The sequence below is a fragment of the Chrysemys picta genome, chromosome 4 (genome assembly GCF_011386835.1).
Source record: "Chrysemys picta bellii isolate R12L10 chromosome 4, ASM1138683v2, whole genome shotgun sequence".
NCBI classification, from domain to species: Eukaryota; Metazoa; Chordata; order Testudines; family Emydidae; genus Chrysemys; species Chrysemys picta.
In genome coordinates, this window is record NC_088794.1 from 113,818,761 (window position 1) to 113,841,457 (window position 22,697).

At 48.7% G+C, this 22,697-nt stretch overlaps 1 protein-coding gene across 24 annotated transcripts in view; it reads left to right on the forward strand.

Annotated features, from left to right (window-relative positions):
• Positions 1-22,697, forward strand: part of TTLL5 (tubulin tyrosine ligase like 5) — a 222,163-nt gene that overhangs the window by 173,141 nt on the left and 26,325 nt on the right. For 10 of the 24 annotated variants that reach the window (XR_010601104.1, XR_010601106.1, XR_010601107.1 and 7 more), the window contains 2 exons: positions 1,017-1,237; positions 14,127-14,212. Coding sequence is in view for 15 of the 24 variants with exons in the window: in XM_005301618.4 (XP_005301675.1) it covers positions 1,017-1,237; positions 14,127-14,212 (307 nt within the window). In the remaining 9 variants the exon portion in view is untranslated. Of the gene's footprint in view, positions 1-1,016; positions 1,238-14,126; positions 14,213-17,998; positions 18,217-22,697 lie in introns of those variants that run through there. The other 14 variants (XR_010601105.1, XR_010601108.1, XR_010601111.1 and 11 more) reach the window with 5 other exon arrangements.

Sequence of the window (22,697 nt, forward strand, 5' to 3'; positions counted from 1 at the left end):
AGGCCTGGTTTGGCTCTCACATTCCCCTTTCTCCCCCAGGCTCTGCCTGTCAGAAACTCCCTCCCACACGAGTGCCCTGCCATTTGCCAGAGAATTGTGGGGGAGAGGGGCTTTTCCTGTCTTTATGCTGGGACTCTGCCAACCCTCAGATTGTGGCTTTCTCTGGAGCCTGGAGCCCACTCACTGTGCCTCTGTGTGTTCCTCACCAGAGAAAGAAACTCAGGACAAATGCAACCAAGTGCACTGAAGCCCCAACGTTTCCCAGGAGACTGGCTAGTGCTCACCCTTTCCCCTCATCTTTCATAACTGACTCTTCATCACTAAGCCACATGGCTACAGTTCACTGCTCTGAGCTGGGGATCTAACTAAGCAGCTTGGAAGAAGGATAAGGCAGAGTTCCAGGCAGGCTGCAACTTCCTAAAGAGAAGTGAGTGCGGCTTTGAATCTCAGCTGAGCTGGTGCAGAGAGCCGTTCCCCTGCTCTGCCACCTGTGTCCTTGTTCTTCAGTGCCTGGCAGTGCACAGGCTATTTTGCCCCATCTCCCAAACCTTCAGCATATCTCTCCCTTCATGACTGGGAACTTTCCTCTCTCCCCAAAGCATCCCCAGAGCCTGAGTCAGGGGGAAATCCTCTTTATTAGTTGCCCTCTTAGTGCTCCTTGCTTCTGTGAGGGTAATTTTGGGCTTCCTATTAGCTCAAAGACTAGGAGGAGGTTGGATATGGGAGTCAGTGTTGTAGCACCTGCTGTGTTGTGCCACAGTAGCAGGGTTTGTGGGCATTTCTAGAACTAATCCTGACTTTCCAAGGCTATAGAATTCTGCTATAAAACTCCTTCATGGAGTCAGTCACCCTCAGTTTGTATCTATCTCTGAGACTGTCCGGGAGCCTTCTAGTCGGGTGGTCCCCTTCACCAGGCTGGGGCTCTCTCTTCCCAGGCAAGGCTCCTCACCACATGGGTTCTCTCAGTGGAGTTGCAAAGGGAAAATAACCAATCCCTGTATCTTGTTTTCTACCAGGCTCTCTTTGCCAACCACCCGCCACCCAGCTCCACCAATATATCCATGCCAGCTGATTCTGGTGCCCGCAAGACATCAAGTGCCACTTCCAGCATCCAGAAGGCAACCAGTTCGCACAAAGTGATGCCATCCCAGAGTACATCATCTCACCTTGTCCCCAAGCCTCCAGCCAACCATAGGCAGGCAGTGGTCAGAAAAGTGGCAGCCCAGAGGATTTCCAAGTAAGTTTTTCCCATGCCAAAGAAATCTGTGAGGAACACATTGCCAGCAATTGTCTTTGATACAGATCCTTTGGGGCTTTCTTCCTGAATTGAGACCTTGGAAGAGTCTGGCCTTGATACACTGGAGTAGTTGTACCCTAAAATGGAGCTTTACCTCAGAGTGTAAGCAGGGCCATAGCTTCATACAAATGTGAGGACATAGGAATTGCCATACAGGATCAGAGAAGTGGGCTACCTAGGCCTCTATCCTGTCTCTGACAATGGTGAGTGGCAGGTGCTTCTTGGGGGAGCAAGACTGCAGTATCAAGTTTTGTTGGAAGTGCATGGGCAGAGCTGTGCTGGAGAAGCTGGTACATTTCCTGCCTGCACTATGCCTGTCTTTAGATCGTGCACTAAATTCATACCCCAGAACTATCCATAATGGGCTCACCTGCCTATAGGAGAAGTTTCTTCCTAACCCCATCAGCTAGTGGTTGGTTTGTCTCAAAGTATGAGGGTTTGTATCCCCATGTATGCTCTATGTATATTTATGTCCTTTCCCATATAAATGTCCAATGCTATTTGAACCCTACTAAGCTTTTGGCCTCAGACCTATCCTGTGGCAGTGAGTTCCACAGGTTAGTTATGTGCTGTGTAAAAACAAAAAAAATCCTTTTATCAGTTTCAAGTTTGTTGCCTTTTAATTTCCTTGAGCATCCCCTGGTTCCTTTGTTATGAGAGGGTAATTTTATCTGTACAATTCATTGTTATATCTCTCTGTATCATGCCCCCTTTCATTCTTCTTCTCTGTAGACTGAAAAATCCCCATCTTTACAATGTGTCCTCATATTGAAGTCTCTCCAACCCTTTTCCTTACCCATCTTTGGGCTTGTTTTAATCTCTAAAACACTGATTTGGGGAAAACCACATTTATAACCACCTCCCCTCAGTTCTGTTTGATTCCTGCCAGATTCTCTGACTCCTCGCATCCCCTTCCCTATTTAAGAGAGAAGCTTTAATAAAAAATAGTCCTTTTTCCAAAAGCCCCCCTGAGGAAGTGCTCAGATGCAGAATAGAGGTGCATTGGCAATGCTGTGGTTGGGGGGCTGAGGGAGCAGGACTGGAGTAGCAAGGTGTTTTGGAGGAACATGGGCAGAGGTGCTGGAGAAGCTGGTATATTTCCTGCCTGCACAATGCTTATGTTGAGATAAAATTCATCCCCCAAAACTATTTAAAAAGAAAACAAGACATTAGCAGGATTGGTTGACTCAGTGAGGGCGGCTGTGATCATGAGGTCTGGCAGGTCTGTGCTGGTGAATTCACCATCTGATTCTCTTTGTGCTGGTGTGGCTCATGTTAGTACAGGTGACAGACTGTGTCAGTGGGTTCCTTTGCTGGGCAGCAGAGATGTGTATTTGAAGATGCCGGTGTGCTGTGCTCACTTGTTGGCAGAGAGAATGTTTATCCTTGTGAGATGGAATTGCAGCTTCTTGGACAGATTTTACTTTGCTGCATTTTTGTGGTTTCTGCTCTGTGACAGGCAGGAGTGTGGGAAAACCGGAAAAAGCTCAGCACCAAAAATGCACAGAAGGTGGGGGGGAAGCAGAAGATTCCTGCAAAATTTCTGAAACGTAATCCAAGTATCGAAGGCTGCAAGGAGCCACTCCGGAAATACTTTCTGAGTTGCCTTTCGGACTCCAGTACAAGGCTCCAAACCCATTCTTGCCATTCACGTGATCTCACAATAATATTTTTTCACTTACATGGAAAGAAGCAGGGTGAATGGAGGAAATTTTTCCTCAAAGAATCACAGAGATTAGAGATGAAAAAGATGTCTTCCATGCTTCAGTCCATTCTCTCCATTCTCCAGCTCTTCTGTACAGAGCATTCTCTGATGCTATGTTCAGCCTGCTTTTAAATAACTCCAGTAGCAGGAATTCTGTCACTTCGCCTGGGAGACAATACAAGAGTCTAATCAACCTTATTGCTAGGAAATTTCTCCTGATGTGCAGCCCGAATTTCTCCTTTGGTTTGTTTCATCCTGCTGCTCACAGATACTCCTTCCAGAACAACCCTCTCCCTCCTAAATACAGTGCTCGACATCCTTTGAATCCTCTCCTCCACATCTTCAAGGTTCCTAGTTATAGTTATCCTTACTGAGGTTTCTTTAACCTCTCCTCACATAGTAGTCCTACTCACCAAGGTGTCAGTCATCTCATTTTACTTATTGGACCCTCTCCTATTTGTCAATGTTACGCTTGTGTTGAGGTGGATTTGTAATATTCCAAAAGTGGCTATATCCGAAAGTAGAACTATCACATCCCTAGTCAATGACATGATACTGTGCCTCTTTACATAAAACACAGTGTATCATTTGCTTTTTGGCTGCCATATGGGATTTCCAGCACATCCCTAATTTGCTGTCCACCATCTCCCTTAACTCTGTCTTGGCTACTTTCCAGGCCTCCTTCCTCCCAAGAGATCTCAGCCCTGCCTATGTCTTTTAATGGAACATACTGACTTTCATTAATTGAGGGAAAGTCTCATTTTAATCATTCTAATGATTCTGTGATTCATTTTTCTAATTTCTCTAAGACCATTTTATTCTCTGTCTCTGCTGTTTGTAGCTTAATATAATCACATTTTCTTTTCAAAGCTGTTTTTAGAATTTCCTCCAGGCTGTGTAGACAATTTTGTCTCCCTGAACCATCTCTTCCTTGCAAATATTATCATCTCACTCAGCCTGCACATATGGTGTCCAGAAGAGCAGGAGAAGCATGAGAGCGGGAAACCTCAGCTACAAACAAGATAGAGATTCTAAAGATGAACATTACTGATTCATTTAGTAACTCAGGACACAAAAGAAAAAAGTAATGGAACAATCAGACAAGCAAGGCTTGTCTTTTCTATTTCTGTTCCCTTTTGTTTTCTCAGTCTCCCAGTTTGGGAAAGAGGAAGGGTGTCCTTGTTGTGGATTGTGTCTAAAGCAGACTCCTTACTAAGGTAATGGAGCAGAAAACTGGGGCCTACATTAAGGTATGGGAAAAGACCATAGCACTGAAAGGAAGTTTAAAGTGTAGCTTTGTTAGAAATGTGACTCCATAAAATGGTCTCCTGGGTTCCATGTTTGTCTCTCAATAATTTCCAGATTAAATGTGCTCAGATTACAAATAGAAAGATAGCTTTTCTAACTGCTAGCACCGCAAACTCGTCCTGGATTCCAGGAGTCAAGCTGGGTTCTTTCCACCCTGTGCGCTATCATCAGTAATGATGGTTCTGCAGGCCAAAATTATATCCTTTGTTGGGGTCATCCAGGTGTTACCAAGGGCAGAATTTGGAGACAATGAGATCACACTGTCATTGAAGTAGCATCTATAAACAGTGGGGTCAAGCAGATGTCACTGAGGGCAGCATTTGGTCTGCAGAACCTTCATTACAGATGATGATGTGCAAAGCAGAAATAAATCTGCTTGACTTTCAGAGCCTGAAGTGAGTTGGCATGGTTGGTAGATAGAAAAAAACATTTTTCCACTTTTAATCTCAGAACATTTGTTTTGGAGTGACTGAGATACAATAAATATGAAATGCTACGATGCTATTTTTAACAGTTGCTATTCAGAGAACTGCTTTTTAAAACCAGAACTGTGACAGCACGAGGTAAAACAGGGCCTTGAAAAGCTGGTGAGCAGAACCATCATTCGAAGAAAAGAACACTGCAGACAAGGGAGAGAAAGCGCCAAGTGGAGAAAAGAAACCGTACAATTCATGGCACCAGCATTCATAGAGCCTAGGGAAACTCGTGGGCCGGTCTTTGGCCAGCTGTTGACTGACAGAACCTGATGGTGACGTTGATCAGTGTAGCACAGTCTCTTGTATTGAGCTTTTGTGTTAATGCTATTTCCCAATATTCCCATTCAGGCACCTGCTCTGACTGATTGTTCCCTGTAACCAGTAGTACTGTGGCTCAGAGGGAATGAAGTTGATGTCAAATTCCCATTCCCAAAAAGAATCCTTCTGCACTATTATTCTTTTACATACTTTGTGTGGCACCAGCATTATCTGCGAAAGGTCCAAGAGTTCTGCACTATCATAACCAACACAGGAGCAGGGAGGAGATGATGCTTTTCTTCAGGCTTCTGCAAATCCACCTCAGAATCGGGTGGAGTCCTGACTGCAATCTGATATTGGCTATAGCCAGCTGCCTTAGCAAGGACTGGCCAACCCTGGCATATATGCAGAAAACAGAGGAGGTGGCTGCAGAGAGAGCTCTGCAAATCGCTTTAGTTCTGGTTTGAACCCTATCCTTCCCATGTTTGTTTATTCCTTGGCAGACATGAAGTGTCTAAAGTGTGCTGGGTGTATCTCACACAAAAGCAGAGTGCCCACCGTGGAGAGGATAGACAGCAACAGAGGATGCATGCGACTGTTATTGGGACCCCTTTCACTTTCTGCTACTGCTGCACAGAGGCATGCTTGTTGTTTTAGCTCCTGAGTGCCTGGGTTAATCAGGCAGCTTGACCCTTAGACATTTTTTGGCAGCTGTAGCAGTGCATCGGAGAGAAGTGCCTTGATTTAACATACTGACACAGCTGGGCTCACTAGGCCTGCAGCTCTTAGCCCCTGGCCAGCCTCACATCATACACACAGACACACATGCAGAGACACCCAATCCAAGAACAACAAAGAGGAACAAGCCCTACTGGCACTGGCTCTTCACATCTGGTGCTGTCCTCTGGTCGAACCTCAGTTCTTGTATTATGTGAATTTGCTGGGATCAATTCTGTTCCCCTTACCCCATTAGTTTCCCAGGAATAAGTAGTAACAGTAAAGAGGATCAACATTTAGATCCCCCGTAACCTGTAGAAGAGCAGCTCCCTCCAAATCTGCAGTCTGTGCCAGACAGCTTAGAAGAAAGTGGTGCTATGTCAAAGTGAAGGATGTGAGCTCCCATTCCAAGGCAGTCATCAGGCTAAGAGAGAATCAAGGCACTGATGAAAATGTATACAAAGGTGAGAATGGAGAAAGGACAGTTTGGGAGACATTAAACAGGAAGAAATAACACAACTTAGTGAGAGATGGACTGTTGGGGAGAAGAACCAAAGTTGACAGACACTGAAGCCTGGAAAATGGGAAAGACAGAGAAGTTGTCAGGCAACCCAGGAGTGGAGAAGAGAGGAATTGGAAGGAAAGATAATCAGTTCAGTTTGGGAAGTATGAACTGGCAGTGGGACTTCTAAGAGGATATGAGAGAATTTGAGATGTGAGAATAAATAGATGGCAAGGGATTGGGGCAAAGATGTAGATCTGAGAATCATCTGCATAGAGGTGATATTTGAAACTGCAGGAGTAGATGAGTTTACAGAGAGAAAGAGTATGTAGAAAAAGAAGATGGTGGGCAGGTGTGTGGGATGCCACCAGAGAGAGAGAGAGTGTGTTCTGTTTAAATGCAGTTATGGATAGAAGCATGATCCTCCTGCCCTCGGCTCTCCACGTGTCTTAGTGTCACACCTGCTGACTTTACTGACACAACATGTTTTTATCTGTTAGTCCTGCAGACTTCACACAGCTACAATGAGTGAGCTGGATTCGACTCTGACTCATGCAGCACTGACAGAATCGGCAGCTAAATTCCAAGTGCAGAATCTTTATGTAAGAGGCAGAAAGAGCGCAGCTGGACTTTCAGGTCCTGGCTGAAGTTTGCTGCATTGGCAGTAAGAAACCATGAGCACAGTGGATCCAGAACTGTCCATGAAAAACAATAAACATGGAATCCAGCATGTCATTTGACAATAGCATTTCAGACTATGACTGAGATAAGGCAAAGGTTGTTCCATGCAAATGTCATATCAGACCCCTCTCCCCAGGATCCCAATTTACTCCATGCAACCCAGCTGAGAAAAATACAGGTGCCCTTGCCTGGCCATACAGCTGTCAGGAGCACCTTTCTGGCAACTTGCTGACTGAAATCTGAAGGCAAAAGGTGTCAGTCAACAGTTCAGAAGTTGCTCACATGTGCCTGAGTCTGTTAGTCATCAGCACATCACATGGGGATTGGAGACTACTATTCTTATCACTGAGGAGAGCGGAGAGTTATTCTGAACTTGTGCAACAGAGGGGAGTCAGGGGAGGAGGAGGAAGAATTGTGAAAGGCACAGGAGTACTGAGCAGGGGAGTCTGGACTGACCAGAATAGAAAGTCAGGAAGGCCATGAAGTAGTCAGAAAGGATAGAGCCAGAGAGCCAGGAGAGGGAGTCAGGAGGGATCAGGGAGAGAGAGGGAGGAGCAATGAGAAGGGAATAGATTCATAGATTTTAAGGCCAGAATGGACGATTATGATCATCTAGTTTGACCTAGAGTCCTCAGTGAGTTAATCCATTTTCAAGCAGGAGAAAGTGCTAATCTCACTATGAGAGTGATACTCCCCTGATAAAGGAAGCACAGTTGAACTGCACAAAGCCCAAGGAGGATTTATTCTCTTTGTGCCCCAAACTTTTGTACTAACTGCAGATGGGCCTGCAGAGGCATCTGCTTTATGAAGTGAGGAAGGATTGGATTCTTCTTGTGTGTGGCTCTCAGCTTACAGCTCAGTGACTCTGTGTGCTTCTCCAGCTGGGGTCAGCGTGTGAGATCCTAAGCTTAGCTTTGAACACAGTCCTCTCTGCAACCTCCCTCCCTGTGTGCAGTAGTGTCCTACTAAATGGCTTAACAAAGATGTTCTTCTTCAAGTGCTTGTTCACGTCGATTCCAATCAGGTGTGTCCGCACCGTGTGCACGGTTGTCAGAAACTTTTCCCTTAGCCGCTCCCGTCGGGTCGGCTATGAAGCCCCATGGAGTGGCGCCCTTCATGGCGCTCAATATATGATCCTGCCGACCCGACCCCCCTTCAGTTCCTTCTTACCATTCGTGGCAGTGTTAGAACTGCGTTCACTTGCTTGCAAGTGCTCCCTTAGCCTAGTGCCTAGTTCTTTGTAGTTTTAGTGGTTAGTGTTGTTAGTATAGGTAGTAGTAGTGATTGGTAACTGGGATCATTTGTATCCCATCACCCCACCTTGGGCTGCAAGGCATGCTGCAAGCCCAGGGGTTTAAATCTTGCGGTGTTTGCTGGAAGCCTATGCCCAATAGTGATCCCCATGACTCGTGCCTTAGGTGCTTAGAGGAGGCGTATCAGTCAGAGCACTCTAAGATTTGTAAGGATTTCAAACCTAGAACCAAGAAGGAGCGGGACTTCTGTTTAAAACAACTATTGATGGAAGCCGCACTCTATCCTGCAGCACCAGACCGCCCAGCCCCAGGCCCAAGTTCATCGGTGCAGAGTGCCCCGGCATCGGTCTGCAACTTGGTGCCAATGAAGGACTCTGGCGAGAGAGACCCTCGGAACCAGAAATCCCCGGCACTGCTCCACATCTCTGGGGCCACACAAGAGGCATAAGAAGACAGACAGAGGGCGCTCTCCTCAGGGGGCTGCGAGATCATCAGGGGATGCTCTGCTGCTCCAAAGGAAAGGCTCAGCCACCAAGCAGCAGGCACCGTTGAGTCCGGCACTTAGTGGCTCTTCTGCGGGGCAGTGCCTGGTGGAGGTGTTGGAGCCACTCTGCACCCCGGACACTTTTTGAGGCTGCTAAGGACTTCATTGAAATTATGGTGCCTCAACCATCAGAGAGAAGCCTCTGGCACCACCTAGATTGGTACCATCTAGAGACAAGCCTGCGATGATGTGGTGCTCCTTGTCCCCAGACCGGCACCGTTCCCAGCACCGTTCCTGGTCCGCATCCCCACAACACCACTCCCCGGCACCACCCACGGTACAAGTTTGCATGGCACCAGGGGAGAGGAGATCTACATCTTCGACATTGAGGGGTCAGTGCTGATCTAGGACCCCTCAGAGGATTGGCACCATCCCACGGCACCGGGGTGCGGCACCAGTCTCATTCGAGGGACAGCCAGTTCCCATCCTTGACATGTCGTTGTGACACCGATCCCCAACCTCTTCTTCACAGCACTGGCCACCAGCACAGGGGTCGTCAGCACCACCTTGGTCGTCGTCCTCGAGTTCCTCGGACTCCAAGTCCAAATCATTTTATTCAAGGCACAGTAGGCATAGGTCTGGGAAGCTCTGGAGATACGTCAAAACAGCATGGCAGCTGCAGTGGCTATCCCCCGCACAATGGCCCTTCTGGACCCCCTGAGCTTACCACCAGGCCCAGGGTACCCCTTCAAGGGCTTCCAGGTCTATGGCCTCAGGACATCACCCCTCCCACTCACCGAGGAATAGACCTGTCTCTCGGGCAACGGAAGTGGCCCTCACCAGACTGCCCCCTCAAACTGCAGAGCAGTCGGGGGATGCGGGTCCAGTGCCACCTGTAGCCCAGGACACCCCGATTGGGCTGGAACAACAGGGGAACCTAGCACAGCCCAGGAACAACCAGGACAGCTGAGGGCCATGAGGACCCTGTAACCCCGATTGCCTCATCATCATCCTCGCCTGATGAGGCGGTGGCAGGAGCGTCAGCCTCAGGTCCTCCAACCATTGACCACAGGGCTCACGAGGACCTACTCCACCACATAGTCCGTAATACAGGCAGAGGAGGCAACCAAATCAGAGGACACAATGGGGGACATCCTCGCTCCAGAGAGTCCTTCCAGAGTGGCACTGCCAATAATTAAAACAATTCAGAATAACAACAAGACCCTGTGGCAGTCTCCAGCCTCCATTCCGCCCACCACCAGGGGTGTGGAGAGAAAATACTTTGTCCCCTACAAGGGATACGAGTTTTTATTCTCTCACCCACACCCATGCTCCTTGGTGGTCTCAGCGGTAAATGAAAAAGAGCGCCAGGGCAACAGGCACCGGCCCCCAAGGCTAAGGAGGCCAAACGTATAGACCTCTTTGGCAGGAAAGTGTATGCTGCTGGGGGCCTTCAGCTGAGGATAGCCAACCAGCAGGCTATCCTCAGTAGGTATAACTTTAACTCTTGGGACGCTATGTCCAAATACAAAGAGATGCTCCCTGCGGAGTCAAGAGTGGAGTTCTCAGTGTTGGTTGAGGAGGGGAAGGAGGAGGCCAGGATGTCCCTTCAGGCCTCCCTTGACGCGGCCGACTCGGCTGCACGAACCATCTCCTCAGGGGTGGTCATGAGGAGAACCTCCTGGCTCCAGGCTTCAGGTCTTCCCCCAAAGGTCTAACAGACCCTGCAGAACCTTCCCTTTGACGCGCAGGGCTGTTTTCAGACCAGACAGACTCGAGACTCCATAGCCTCAAAGATTCAAGAGCAACAATGAAGTCTCTGGGGATGCATACGTCTGCTACCCAGAGAAAACCTTTCAAACCTCAACTCCAGCAGCAGCAGAGGCAATATCAACCCCACCCAAGTCAGGACCCTTACCGCTGTAAGGGCAGGAACAATAGGCGAAGGCCGTCTAACCAGTCATCAATCCAGGGCCAGGGCCTGACTAAGCCAGAGTCGGGATCCAAACAAGGGTTTTGAGGGGACGCCTGAGGACAGCGTGCCAGACTTCATACCGGAGCCTTCTCCCTGCTTTCTGAACTGTATTCCACTTCTACCGTACGTAGTCCCTTACAACATCGGACTGTTGGGTCCTTTGCACGGTAGAGGTGGGATATTCTCTCCAATTCTGCTCTTCCCCACCCTCCCAGCCCCCCTTCCCCAGCCCCCTTCCTCTTCAGGGACCCTTCTCATGAGCAACTCCTTGTACAGGAGGTGCAATCGCTTCTCGCCTTAGGGGCAGTGGAGGAGGTTCCTCAGGAGCTATGGGGCAAGGGGTTCTACACCCATTACTTCCTAATCCCCAAAACAAAGGGGGGGGTCTCAGACCCATCTTAGACCTGCGAGGACTCAACCAGTTTATGGTAAAGTTGAAGTTCCGCATGGTCTCCCTGAGTTTGATCATTCCTTCCCTGGATCCGGGGGACTGGTACGCCACCCTCAACATGAAAGATGCGTATTTCCACATAGCCATTCATCCAGCCCACAGACGTTTCCTGACGTTTGTGGTCAATCACAAGCACTACCAGTTCACGGTGCTCCTATTCAGTTTATCGACGGCCCCCTGAGTGTTCACCAAGTGCATGTCAGTGGTTGCGACCTTTCTCCGAAAGAGGCAGGTACAGGTGTATCCCTACCTCGACAATTGGCTGCTGAGGGGGGGTTCCAGGGAGCAGGTGGAGTCCCAAGTCCGGTTAGTCACAAATACCTTCCAGAGACTGGGTCTCCTCCTCGACATGGACAAGTCAACGCTGTCACCAACCCAAAGAATAGAATTTATTGGGGCAGTGCTGCTAGACTCGGTTCAGCGCTCCTCAGCCATCCATGACCTTGGTAATGGATGCATCAGACCTGGGTTGGGGGGGCCCACCTTGGAGATCTACAGATGCAGGGCAGGTGGTTGCAGTCCAAGATCCTGCTCCACATCAATATAAAGGCGCTCAGAGCGGTGAGACTAGCCTTCCAGACCTTCAAGGACAGACTTCAAGGTCAGTGCATGGGGGTGTTGACCTACAATACCACCGCCATGTTTTACATAAACAAAGAGGGCAGAGCCCACTCCTCCCCTTTCTGTCATGAAGCTCTCCAGCTTTGGGATTTCTGTATAGCCCACTCAGGACACCTCCAGGTAAATGATCTCCCAGGCCTGCAGAACGAGATTGCAGACTATCTCAACAGGTTGTTTCTCAACCACGAGTGGTCAGTCCGCCTGGACATCTCACATTCCATCTTCCAAAGGTGGGGTTTTCCCCAGGTGGACCTATTCACCACCAGGAGCAACAGGAAGTGTCCAACATTCTGCTCCTTCTAGAAACACAGTCCGGGCTCCATCTCGGATGCATTCCTGCCTCCTTGGGGGGACCACCTCATGTACGCCTTCCCACCGATCCCACTCGTTCACAAGGTGCTGCTCAAGATCCGCAGAGACAGAGCAGACGTGATCATGCTGGCCCTGACATGGCCACGACAACATTGGTCCTCCATGCTTCTGGAGATATGGGTGGACACCCCGATAGCACTACCACTTTACCCAGACCTGATTACACAAGACCAAGGTCGCCTCCTTCACCCAGACCTCCAATCCCTTCGTCTCATGGCTTGGAAGCTTCATAGTTAAACCCAACGGATCTCCAATGCTCAGATTCGGTGAAGGAGGTGTTGCTTGGTAGCAGGAAACCTACCACTAGGGCCACTTATCTAGCTAAGTGGAAAAGCTTCTTGTGCTGGTGTGAGCAGCGTCACACATCTCCGCTTCAGACATCTATACCACTCATCCTGGAATACCTACTACATCTGAAACAACAAAGGTTGGTAGGATCATCCATCAGGGTACACCTTGCAGCCATCTCGGTGTTTCACCCGGGAAAGTCGGGGCGCTCTGTATTCGCCAACTCCATGGTGGGCTGTTTCCTAAAGAGTTTGGAAATACTATACCCACATTCTCGACCACCTATACCCACTTGATCTCAATCTGGTTCTCTCCAGACTAATGGGAGCCCTGTTTGAACCACTGGCTACATGCTCCCTTCTGTATCTCTCGTGGAAGGTAGCGTTCCTGGTTGCCATCACTTCAGCCAGGAGGGTGTCCGAGGTAAAAACACTGACCTCCACCCCCCATGGTCTACCATAAGGACAAGGTGCAGCTCAGGCCTCACCCAGCCTTCTTGCCCAAGGTAGTATCTCAATTCCATATTGGACAAGACATTTTTCTACCAGTCTTCTATCCCAAGCCGCATGTCAATTCGCGGGAGCAGAGACTTCATTTGCTAGACATCCGGAGAGCGCTAGCATTCTACATTGAGCGCATGAAACCTTTCAGGAAATCGAATCAACTGTTCATAGCTGTGACAGATCGGATAAAATGGCTTCCAGTCTCCTCACAGCACATTTCGTCATGGATCATGGACTGCATCCGTACTTGCTACGACTTCGTCAAGGTTCCAGCTCCACCTATTACAGCGCATTTGACGTGGGCTCAAGCCTCATTCACAGCTTTCCTGGCCCAGGTGCTCATCCAGGAGATCTGCAGAATGGCGACCTGGTCATCCATGCACATGTTTACTACCCACTATGCCATCACACAGCATGCCAGAGAGGACGCAGCTTTTGGCAGGGCAGTTCTCCAATCAGTGGTTCCTTAACTCCAACCCCACTTCCAGGGGAGAGCTTGGGAGTCACCTGATTGGAATCAATGTGAACAAACACTCAAAGAAGAAAAAATAGTTACTCTCCTTCTTGTAAGTGTTGTTCTTTGAGATGTGGTGTTCATGTCCATTCCAATACCCTACCTCCTTCCCCTCTGTCGGAGTAGGCGGCAAGAAGGAACTGAAGGGGGAGTCAGATCGGCAGGGTCATATATTGAGCACCATGAAGGCGCCACTCCAGGGGGCTCCCTAGCCAACCCGACGGGAGCTGCTAAGGGAAAAGTTTCCGACGACTATGCACGTGGCATGCACACACCTGATTGGAATGGACGTGAACAACACATCTTGAAGAGCAACAATTACAAAAAGGTGAGTAACTGTTTTTTTCTTTTCTGCTTCAGAGCACTGAATAGTATGGACCCATGGTAATATTAAGTGTGTTTTGTGACTTGGCAGCTTAGAACCAAATGCTTTTTCCTTCACTTTCCATCTACTTCTCTCAGAGCCAGGCACAGGGGCACTCAGGACAAACAGCTGTTTGAGGCATATAGACGGAGTGGCTCTTGCAGGTGCCTGTGGGCTCACTTATCTCCCTTCTACCTTTTTTGAGCTTCCTGCTTGCACTGCCCATTTCGTTCCACGTTCAGGTAGTGTTTTGTGGCTCCCATCTCTGAGCCCCAGTGGCCTATATGACTTAGTGTCTCTCACTGGCCTGGCCTTTCCATGCTGATCTCGTTCTAATCCAGTGCTTTTGTCTGCCAGGGTAACTTCTACAGAAGGGCAGCTGAATGGATTCCAGAACAGCCTTAGCAGTGCAGCATCCTGTGAGCCAGGCACAAAATCCACAGGTGAGTGCAGGTCCCACAGACAAGGAGAGAAGGGTAAAGGAATGGAATGATGGACTGTATTGATCTCCAGGAGTTGGCAGGGAAGGGGCCAACCCTTTGGCTAGAGAAAAAGACACAGTTTCTTACCCTGAGTGCAATGGTTTGCAAGTAGCAGCCCTGGGGCCATCTGAGGGTGGAATTAATTCCTCCTGGGACACCGTAAGAAGGACTTACCGAGGGGGAGCTGGGGCTGAGTCCGGCAAGGAGAGTTGGAGATGAAGGATCGCTAGAAATATGGTTGAAAGGAGAGCTTGGCTAAAATGAGCCACCTTTGCTTTTAGCTTTGGCAAAGGGGACAGTCTGCTGTTTCTGTTTGGCCTTTAAAAGGCCAGGGCATTTTTTACTTTTATTTTTCTGTCTTGCAATAAAGCCTCTCTGTCCAGAAAGGGTTAACCTAGGTATGTCCTATGGATTTGCCTTCTCTAATTTTCTTACTTCTCTGGTTCATGACTGCTTAATTCAAAGAGGTTCCTCTGGGACTGGTGTCTAGGGAACAAGAACCTGATCTTTTTCCATTGCTTCAAAAGTGTCTGCAGAACAGATATGTTGTTGGTTTAGATGAACCAAAACTGTATGTGATGTTATTGCCAAGGCCCTGTGTATTCTGTGATGCTGCAGCCATGGAATTTGCAGCAGAATTGAGCTCCAGAATCTGAGCTTTAATTTTTAAAAAATTATATTTTTAGCCCTTATGGTTGCTGAGAAAACCATGAGAACATGACCTGAGTGTCTCTGATGCAGTGGTTTCTGCCTGAGTCTGCACAGCCTGAAACAATAGCTCAAAAAGAAGTGACCTGCCCCATTCATCTCTAGTGGGGGGTTAGCTCTGAAATTTAAGGATGACATTTCCAATATTAACATTAACAATTTCATTGCTGATCCTTTAGCAAAAACATCCAGCTAATGCAATTCTTGTACAATTCCAAACTGCCTCCCACGCTTTACCACCTGCCAAAACCTCCAGCTTTACTACCAGCAGTTTTTACAACAGTTAACAGAAAAATCTGCAGCCCTCTCAGACCTGATAATGTGGGTGGGGACACTGTAAAATGGGATTCAACATGAAAATAAATAACACAGTTTCTCTATTTTAATGTATATGTAGTTGCTGCAGAATTTCTAGTTCAGTAGTTCTCAAACTTTTGTACTGGTGACCCCTTTCACATAGCAAGCCTCTGAGTGCGACCCCCCTTATAAATTAAAAACACTTTTAAATATATTTAACACCATTATAAATGCTGGATGCAAAGCAGGGTTTGGGGTGGAGGCTGACAGCTTGCGACCCCATGTAATAACCTCACGACCCCCCCGGGGGGTCCTGACCCCCAGTTTGAGAACCCCTGTTCTAGTTTGCACAATTCAAGACCCGTTTGCTGCAGAGTATTGGGGCCGTGATATATATAGGACTACAGATTAAAAGCCCAGTCCTCAGAATCTGACACAAGGGAAAAAAATAGTGGGTACTTAGCACCCACTAGCCACAGCTGTTCGGGCAGCTGCCACCCATCAGCTGTTGAAGCGGCTGAGGGAGGCACTTGCGGGGGGTGGAAAGCAGCGAGCAGTGGGCAAGCAGGGCCTCGGGGGAGGGTTGGAGCAAGGGTGGGAAGAGGCAGAGCGAGGGCGGGGCCTTGGGAGGGGCGGAGCAGGGGCAGAAAGAGGAGGAGTGAGGGTGGAGCCTTGAGGGAGGGGCGGAGTGGGGGCAGGAAGAGGCGGGGTGAGGGTGGGGCCTCAGGGGAGGTTGGAGTGGGGGCAGGGTCTTGGGGCAAAGTGGGAGTGGAGCACCCCTAGGGAAAAAGAAAACTCAGTGCCTATGATCTGACCAAACTGATTTATGCGATCCTGAATGAACATGCCAGTCCGTTGAGCACTGTTCTTCTCTCGGTTGCTCCCTACAGAGCTCCCGCCATTGCTACCCTACAGTCTTCAGCCTTGCAGGAAGCAAACCCTCTACCTGCAATGTATTCTCCGACTCCCCTCTGGCCACTGCTGAAAGTATCTCCTTCTGTTGATCCTGTACGTGTCTACTGTAACTGCGGGCAGCAACCCCTTCCTATTTCTGTGAGCATCTTCACGGAATTAATGCAGAGCACGTGTGAGGGGAATTGTCAGTAGAGGGACAATAGACAGCAACAGTCTAGAACTGTAGGAAATGTAAGCTAGATAATATGGATCCCTTGGTAATTGTGAGATTCCCTTTAAGGGAGGGATGTAACCATTCATACTGGGAGTGTTCAAGTTGAAGTGAACACATGAGGTAGAAATCTTAGTCCTTTCCTGCAGGATGTGGCTAGCTGACCCAGGGCAAACCTGCCTCTCTGAATCTGAAATGAAGAATTTAGGCCAGAGCCTGTTGGATAAGCTTGAGCAACAGAGCTTGAGGGAGGGCTAATGGAAGCATGACTTGCTGGGTAAGCCACTTAAAGCCTTCTCCTTGCCCCGGAAGAAAGGTGTTACAGCTCCAAGAGTAGTGTGTGCTATTTCAGTGAGCAGAATAACTGGAGAGAAGTGATTGTTGCTCTTGGAAATGTGAGGGGAAGATACTTTGCCCAGTTCAACTTTAGGCCCCCCTTTTCCAGGTGCCTGAGGGACTAAGCCATTTTTCCTCCTCTCCCTCTGCAACCCAGTACCTTCTTTGTTCTGTAGCCCTTGTTTCTCTCATCATAAGGTTTGGTTATCATTTCACTTTTGAGTAGTGCCCTACATGTGCCTGGCACTGACTAGAGAGACTGGAGACCTGGGCCCTGCCCTGAGGAGCATGCAGTCAAGGTCAGATACAACATGGCATGACTTTGGGCAAGAGAGAAGGGAGGTTGTTCTGAGGGACTCGTCCTAGAAGTAGAATGGATAGTAACTTGGAAAGGCAAGAGATTAAACAGGGCAGTTCCATGCACAGCCCCAGGGTCAGCAAGGGAGGATGCAGGCAAAATACCCTCCCTTCCGTCTCTCAGCCTGAAAGTTCCATATGGATTCTGAAGTGTCAGAAGGAGGATTCACTCTCTGCTTGGCCCATTCAAACTCAGTTTATTAGGTCCTGACATGGAAACCTTCAGGGTAGTGAATTGGGAAGCAGCACAACCACATCCACTGGGACAAATAGGTTCAGAAGAGAATTACTTGGACAAACTCATGGTGCACCCTGGGATTGGTCCTGCTCCCTAGTGGGCAGGGCTTTGACTGACTTTTGAGTTGGGAAAGGCTATCAAAGAAGCCAGTGGAGAGATTCTTCTGCCCATTTGATTATGTGGTAGTATCTATGCAAGGTTTAGAGCTGCATCTCCCTCCTCCTCTACTGCTCGGTTGTAGAGACTGCTCCTGGATGAGTCCAGCCCTTTCTAATCTATAAGATGGGGTGAAAGAGGCACACTTGTCTGAGAAGGCCAGCCAGACACCCACATACAGAGAGTGAAATCCTGGCTCAATGGAAGTCAATGTAAAAAACTCCCATTGATGATATTGGGACCAAGATTTAAAACAGAGGCTCTAAGCCTCTTTCACGTGTCTGTCCCAATGTATGTCTCTGGGTATGTTGTAATCCCTTGGGGCAGGATGGGTCTGCAGTCACACTACCATAAACAGAGACACATGGAAAAGCTGTTTGGGTCCCTGTTGTTCCAGACATACCCACTGGGCTATTGCTGCCTTCTGATGGTTGTTAGCATAAGGGATGTGAGGGTAAAGTAGTGGGGAGGCTTCTGTGCAGAAGGAGGGAGGAACAGTCCAAGCTAAGCCATCTTTTCCATTTTCCAGGTCCTTTGGAAGTTGGCCCCCAGCTTATATTCGCCAGATCCAAATATTTTTCCAGCCGTTCCAGATCCAGTGGCACAGTTGTAGGGCAGAGAAAGAGAAAGACAGTGCAGGCAGGGCCAGTTTAAGGTAACAGCAGCCACCTTTGGACTCCCAGCCCATACTTCTTCCTCTGTCCTCAGAGGTAACTCTGATTGCCTTGCTGGGGGTAGTAGACTTTGGGTCTCAGCAAAGAGAAGAAGAGTGAGAGAGGCAGGTAACCCAAGAGAAGGTGAGTCTGAGGTTCTGTGAAAGTGAGAAATACAGGCACTATAGAAGCTGGCAACCAATCTGCTCAGATAAGAATCCACTTGCAGGTGGTACTGCAGGTGTAAGAAAATACTAGTTCTTCTTCAAGTGCTTGCTCATGTCCATTCCATTGTAGGGATGTGTGCTCACCACTGCACTGGTGCCGGAAGTTTTTACCCTCAGTGGTATCCATAGGGGACTGGCTCTGGCGCCCTTTGGAGTGGTGTGCATATATGCTGGTATAAGGGTCCCGCTGGCCCCCTCCCTCCCTCCCTGAGTTCCTTCTTTCCGCCAGTATTGGTGCTGGAACACTCCCCTTGCTCTAGCAAGTGGTTTCCTTTCAGTGGTTCTTTGACCTATTTTCTTTGTAAATAGTTGTAGTTAGCTGATAGTTAGCAGTTCTCAATAGTTTAGTATACCTTAATGATAGCTAGTCCCCTGAGGGACTTAGCCAGAGATGGGGCATGCCCTGCTCCTTGGGCATCAAGCCTTGCAATTGCTGTAAGAAGCCCATGTCAATCAGCGATCCACACAAGCTGTTTAAAATGTCTGGGTGAATCCCACATTCACGAAAAGTGTCGCATTTGCAAGGGATTCAAGCCCCAGACCAAGCAAGAAAGAGACATTAGTCTGCACATGCTCCTCATGGAGTCAGCACTGGCACCAGCCTTGGAGCCGGCACATTCGGACTCAGTACCAAGTACCTCGGAATTGACGAGAAGTGCCCCCCGGCACTGAATTTCTCTCAGCACCAATCTCCATTGCCAATACCAGCCAAAAGGCATAAGAAACACGTGAGAAGGGGGCGCTTCCTGGGCATCCGTAAGGGCAAGGATAAAGGAGAAGTGGAGCCTAGACTGGCTCAGACTACCTTGCCATCTCCAGAACCCAGTCAGGCAGCAGCCTCACTGGTTGAACCTAGCCCGCCCCATGATCTGTCTCCTACTCTGGGGAGTGGTAGAGGCACACGGTACCTCATGGTGCCATCCACCCCAGAAGCCTTTCAAGCGGCAAAAGACATCTTCTCCCTCCCCATGCCGCCTACTCCTTGGGAAGAGAGGCCCAAGGACCCCTTCCTCCCATCTGTTTCAAGGTGAAAGTCTTTAATGGCACCCCTACATAATTCACCCCATGGCACCGTACCCCGGCCCCATCTCACTTTCCAGTGCCATGCCAGCAACCTCCAGAGCTGCACAGACCCGCAACCAGTTGACGAATTCCCAGCACAGATCGCCGGACTCCAGGCACCAATCCCTGGGATCCCGACGCTAGTCACCTGACCCACAATACCAGGCTGCAGAGGCACACCATCGGTTCCCGGAACCCTGGCAACAGTCACCTGGCAAGGACTGCTCACCAGAGCCTCCTTGGCGCTCTCAGGAGTTCCGGCACCGATCCTCGGAGCCTTGCCAGTTACCACTGCCCCAACACCGGTCGCCAGAGCCTCAATGCCGGTCGTCAGTCACCAGAGCGTCATGGACGGTCCCCGCGCTCCTGGTGGCAAAATTTGCAGATGATACAAAATTACTAAAGATAGTTAAGACCCAGGCAGACTGCGAAGAGCTTACAAAAGGATTTCTCAAAACTGGGTGACTGGGCAACAAAATGGCAGATGAAATTTAATGTTGATAAATGTAAAGAAACGCACATTGGAAAGCATAATCCCAACTATACATATAAAATGATGGGGTCTAAATTAGCTGTTACCACTCAAGAAAGAGATCTTGGAGTCATTGTGGATAGTTCTCTGAAAACATCCACTCAATGTGCAGCAACAGGCAAAAAAGTGAATAGAATGCTGGGAATAATTAAGAAGGGGATAGAAAATAGGACAGAAAATATCATGTTGCTTCTATATAAATCCATGGTACACCCACATCTTGAATACTATGTGCAGATGTGGTCACCCCATCTCAAAAAACATATATTGGAATTGGAAAAGGTTCAGAAAAGGGCAACAGAAATTATTAGGGGTATGGAACGGCTTCCGTATGAGGAAAGATTAATAAGACTGGGACTTTTCAGCTTGGAAAAGAGACAGCTAAGGGGAGATATGATTGAGGGCTATAAAATCATGACTGGTGTAGAGAAAGTAGATAAGGAAGTGTTGTTTACTACTTCTCATAACACAAGAACTAGGGGTCACCAAATGAAATTAATAGGCAGCAGGTTTAAAACAAATAAAAGGAAGTATTTCTTCACACAATGCAGAGTCAACCTGTGGAACTCCTTGCCAGAGGATGTTGTGAAGGCCAAGACCATAACAGGGTTCAAAAAAGAACTAGATAAATTCCTGGAGGATAGGTCCATCAATGACTGTTAGCCAGGAAGGGCAGGAATGGTGTCCCTAGTCTCTGTTTGCCAGAAGCTGTGAATGAGTGACAGGGGATGGATCACTTGATGATTACCTGTTCTGTTCATTCCGTCTGGGGCACCTGGCACTGGCCACTGTCGGAAGACAGGATACTGGGCTAGATGGACCTTTGGTCTGATCCAGAAGGGCCATTCTTATGTTCTTATGAGATCCGGTTCCCCAATGGGATCTCAACCTGGTCCTCTCCAGTCTCACCAGTTCTCCTTTCGAGCCTCTCACCTTTTGCTCTCTTGCAACTGTCATGGAAGGTCACATTCCTTGTAGCCATTACCTTGGCGAGGCGACTGTTCGAGATTAAAGCCCTCACTTCAGAGCCCCCGTATACAGTATTCTACAAGGACAAGGTGCATCTGCCGCCCCATCCAGCCTTCCTGCCAAAGGTGGTGTCACACTTCCACGTCAACCAGAATGTCTTCCTCCCGGTGTTGTGTCCAAAGCCTTACACGACCAATGAGGAGAGGTGTCTGCACACTCTAGATGTCAGGCACACCCTGGCTTTCTATCTGGAGCGCACCAGGCCCTTCCGCAGATCGACTCAGCTCTTTATCACGTTAGCTGACAGGATGAAGGGCCTTCTGGTGTCCTCTCAGAGGATTTCGAATTGGATCACCATCTACATCCGTACTTGTTACGAGTTGATGCAGGCTGTGCCTCCACTGATAGTGAAGGCTCACTCTACGAGGGATCAGGCATCTTCGGCTGCCTTCCTGGCCCATGTCCGCATCCAGGACATCTGTAAAGCCATGACGTGGTCATCGGTACACATTACCACATATAATGCTATGCATTATTACGTCATCTGGGTGATGCTATGCGTTACATCATCTGGGTGATGGCAAGCCAGGGATGATGCTGGATTTGGCAGAGCTTTGCAATCGACACATCTGTGAACTCCTACCCGCCTCCGAAGGTACTGCTTGGGAGTCATCTACAATCGAATGGACATTGAGCAAGCACTCAAATCAAAAATGGTTACTCACCTTTCGTAACTGTTGTTCTTCTAGATATGTTGCTCATGTCCATTCCATGATCCACCCTCCTTTCCCTCTGTCGGAGTTCCGGCAAGAAGGAACTGAGGGAGGGAGGGGGCTGGTGGTGCCCTTATACCGGCACATATGCTCACTATTCCAGAGGGCGCCAAAGCCGGTCCCCTACGGATACCACTGAGGGTATAAACTTCCGGCACTGGTGCATGTGGCGAGCACTCACACCTACAATGAAATGGACATGAGCAACACATCTCAAAGAACAGTTACAAAAGGTGAGTAACTGTTTTTTATGGACGCTGTGAGCCTGACTTGAACTCGTGATGGTAGATCAGAGAGCAAGGTGAGTGTCACTTCTGCTGTGACAACACTACCCAAGGTTCTGAGCCAAGCAACAAATTCAGATTAGGAATCTTAACCTCTAGTTCCTCTGATTTTCTCAGGTGTTCTACATCCGCAACCTGCTTCTCTCCCCCCTCCCCCTCCACATTGACTTTAATGGAAGTAGTGGGTGCCTCCCAACTCTGAAAATCAGACCATATGGGCAACCATTACTACATTACCAGTTCCACTGGAGAAAATCTAGTCCCTCTATATGAACCAGGTTTAGATTCACCCTGCCTTAGACTGAGGGTCCCTAGAGAAAACTATTCCTCTGCTATTTTCTCCCTAGTGGAATTTAACAACACAATGTGTGCTAGCAAAGTAATCAGCCAGGATTAAGAAGAGCAATCCCACCTCCTGAGGCTGCCTGGCTGTTGCTTGCTGAGTGAATGGCCTGTGCTGAAGTTTATGGTGGGTCTGTTCAATTCCAGGAATGGCCTTTGTGGCAGGCACAGTGTTCAAGCTGGCTGTGTCCAGATGATGACGCCACAAGGCTATTGGCTAGTCAGTTTGTTACTCAATCTGAGCCAGTCATCTCTAAGGGCCTGTTCATTCAGTAATGGTTTCCATTAAAGAAACTAACAATATCAGGCATGTGGGGCACACTCTTTGCCATATCTTAATGTTTTACTTTCCACTCCTTTGTAGAGACACAGTACTGAAATTATAA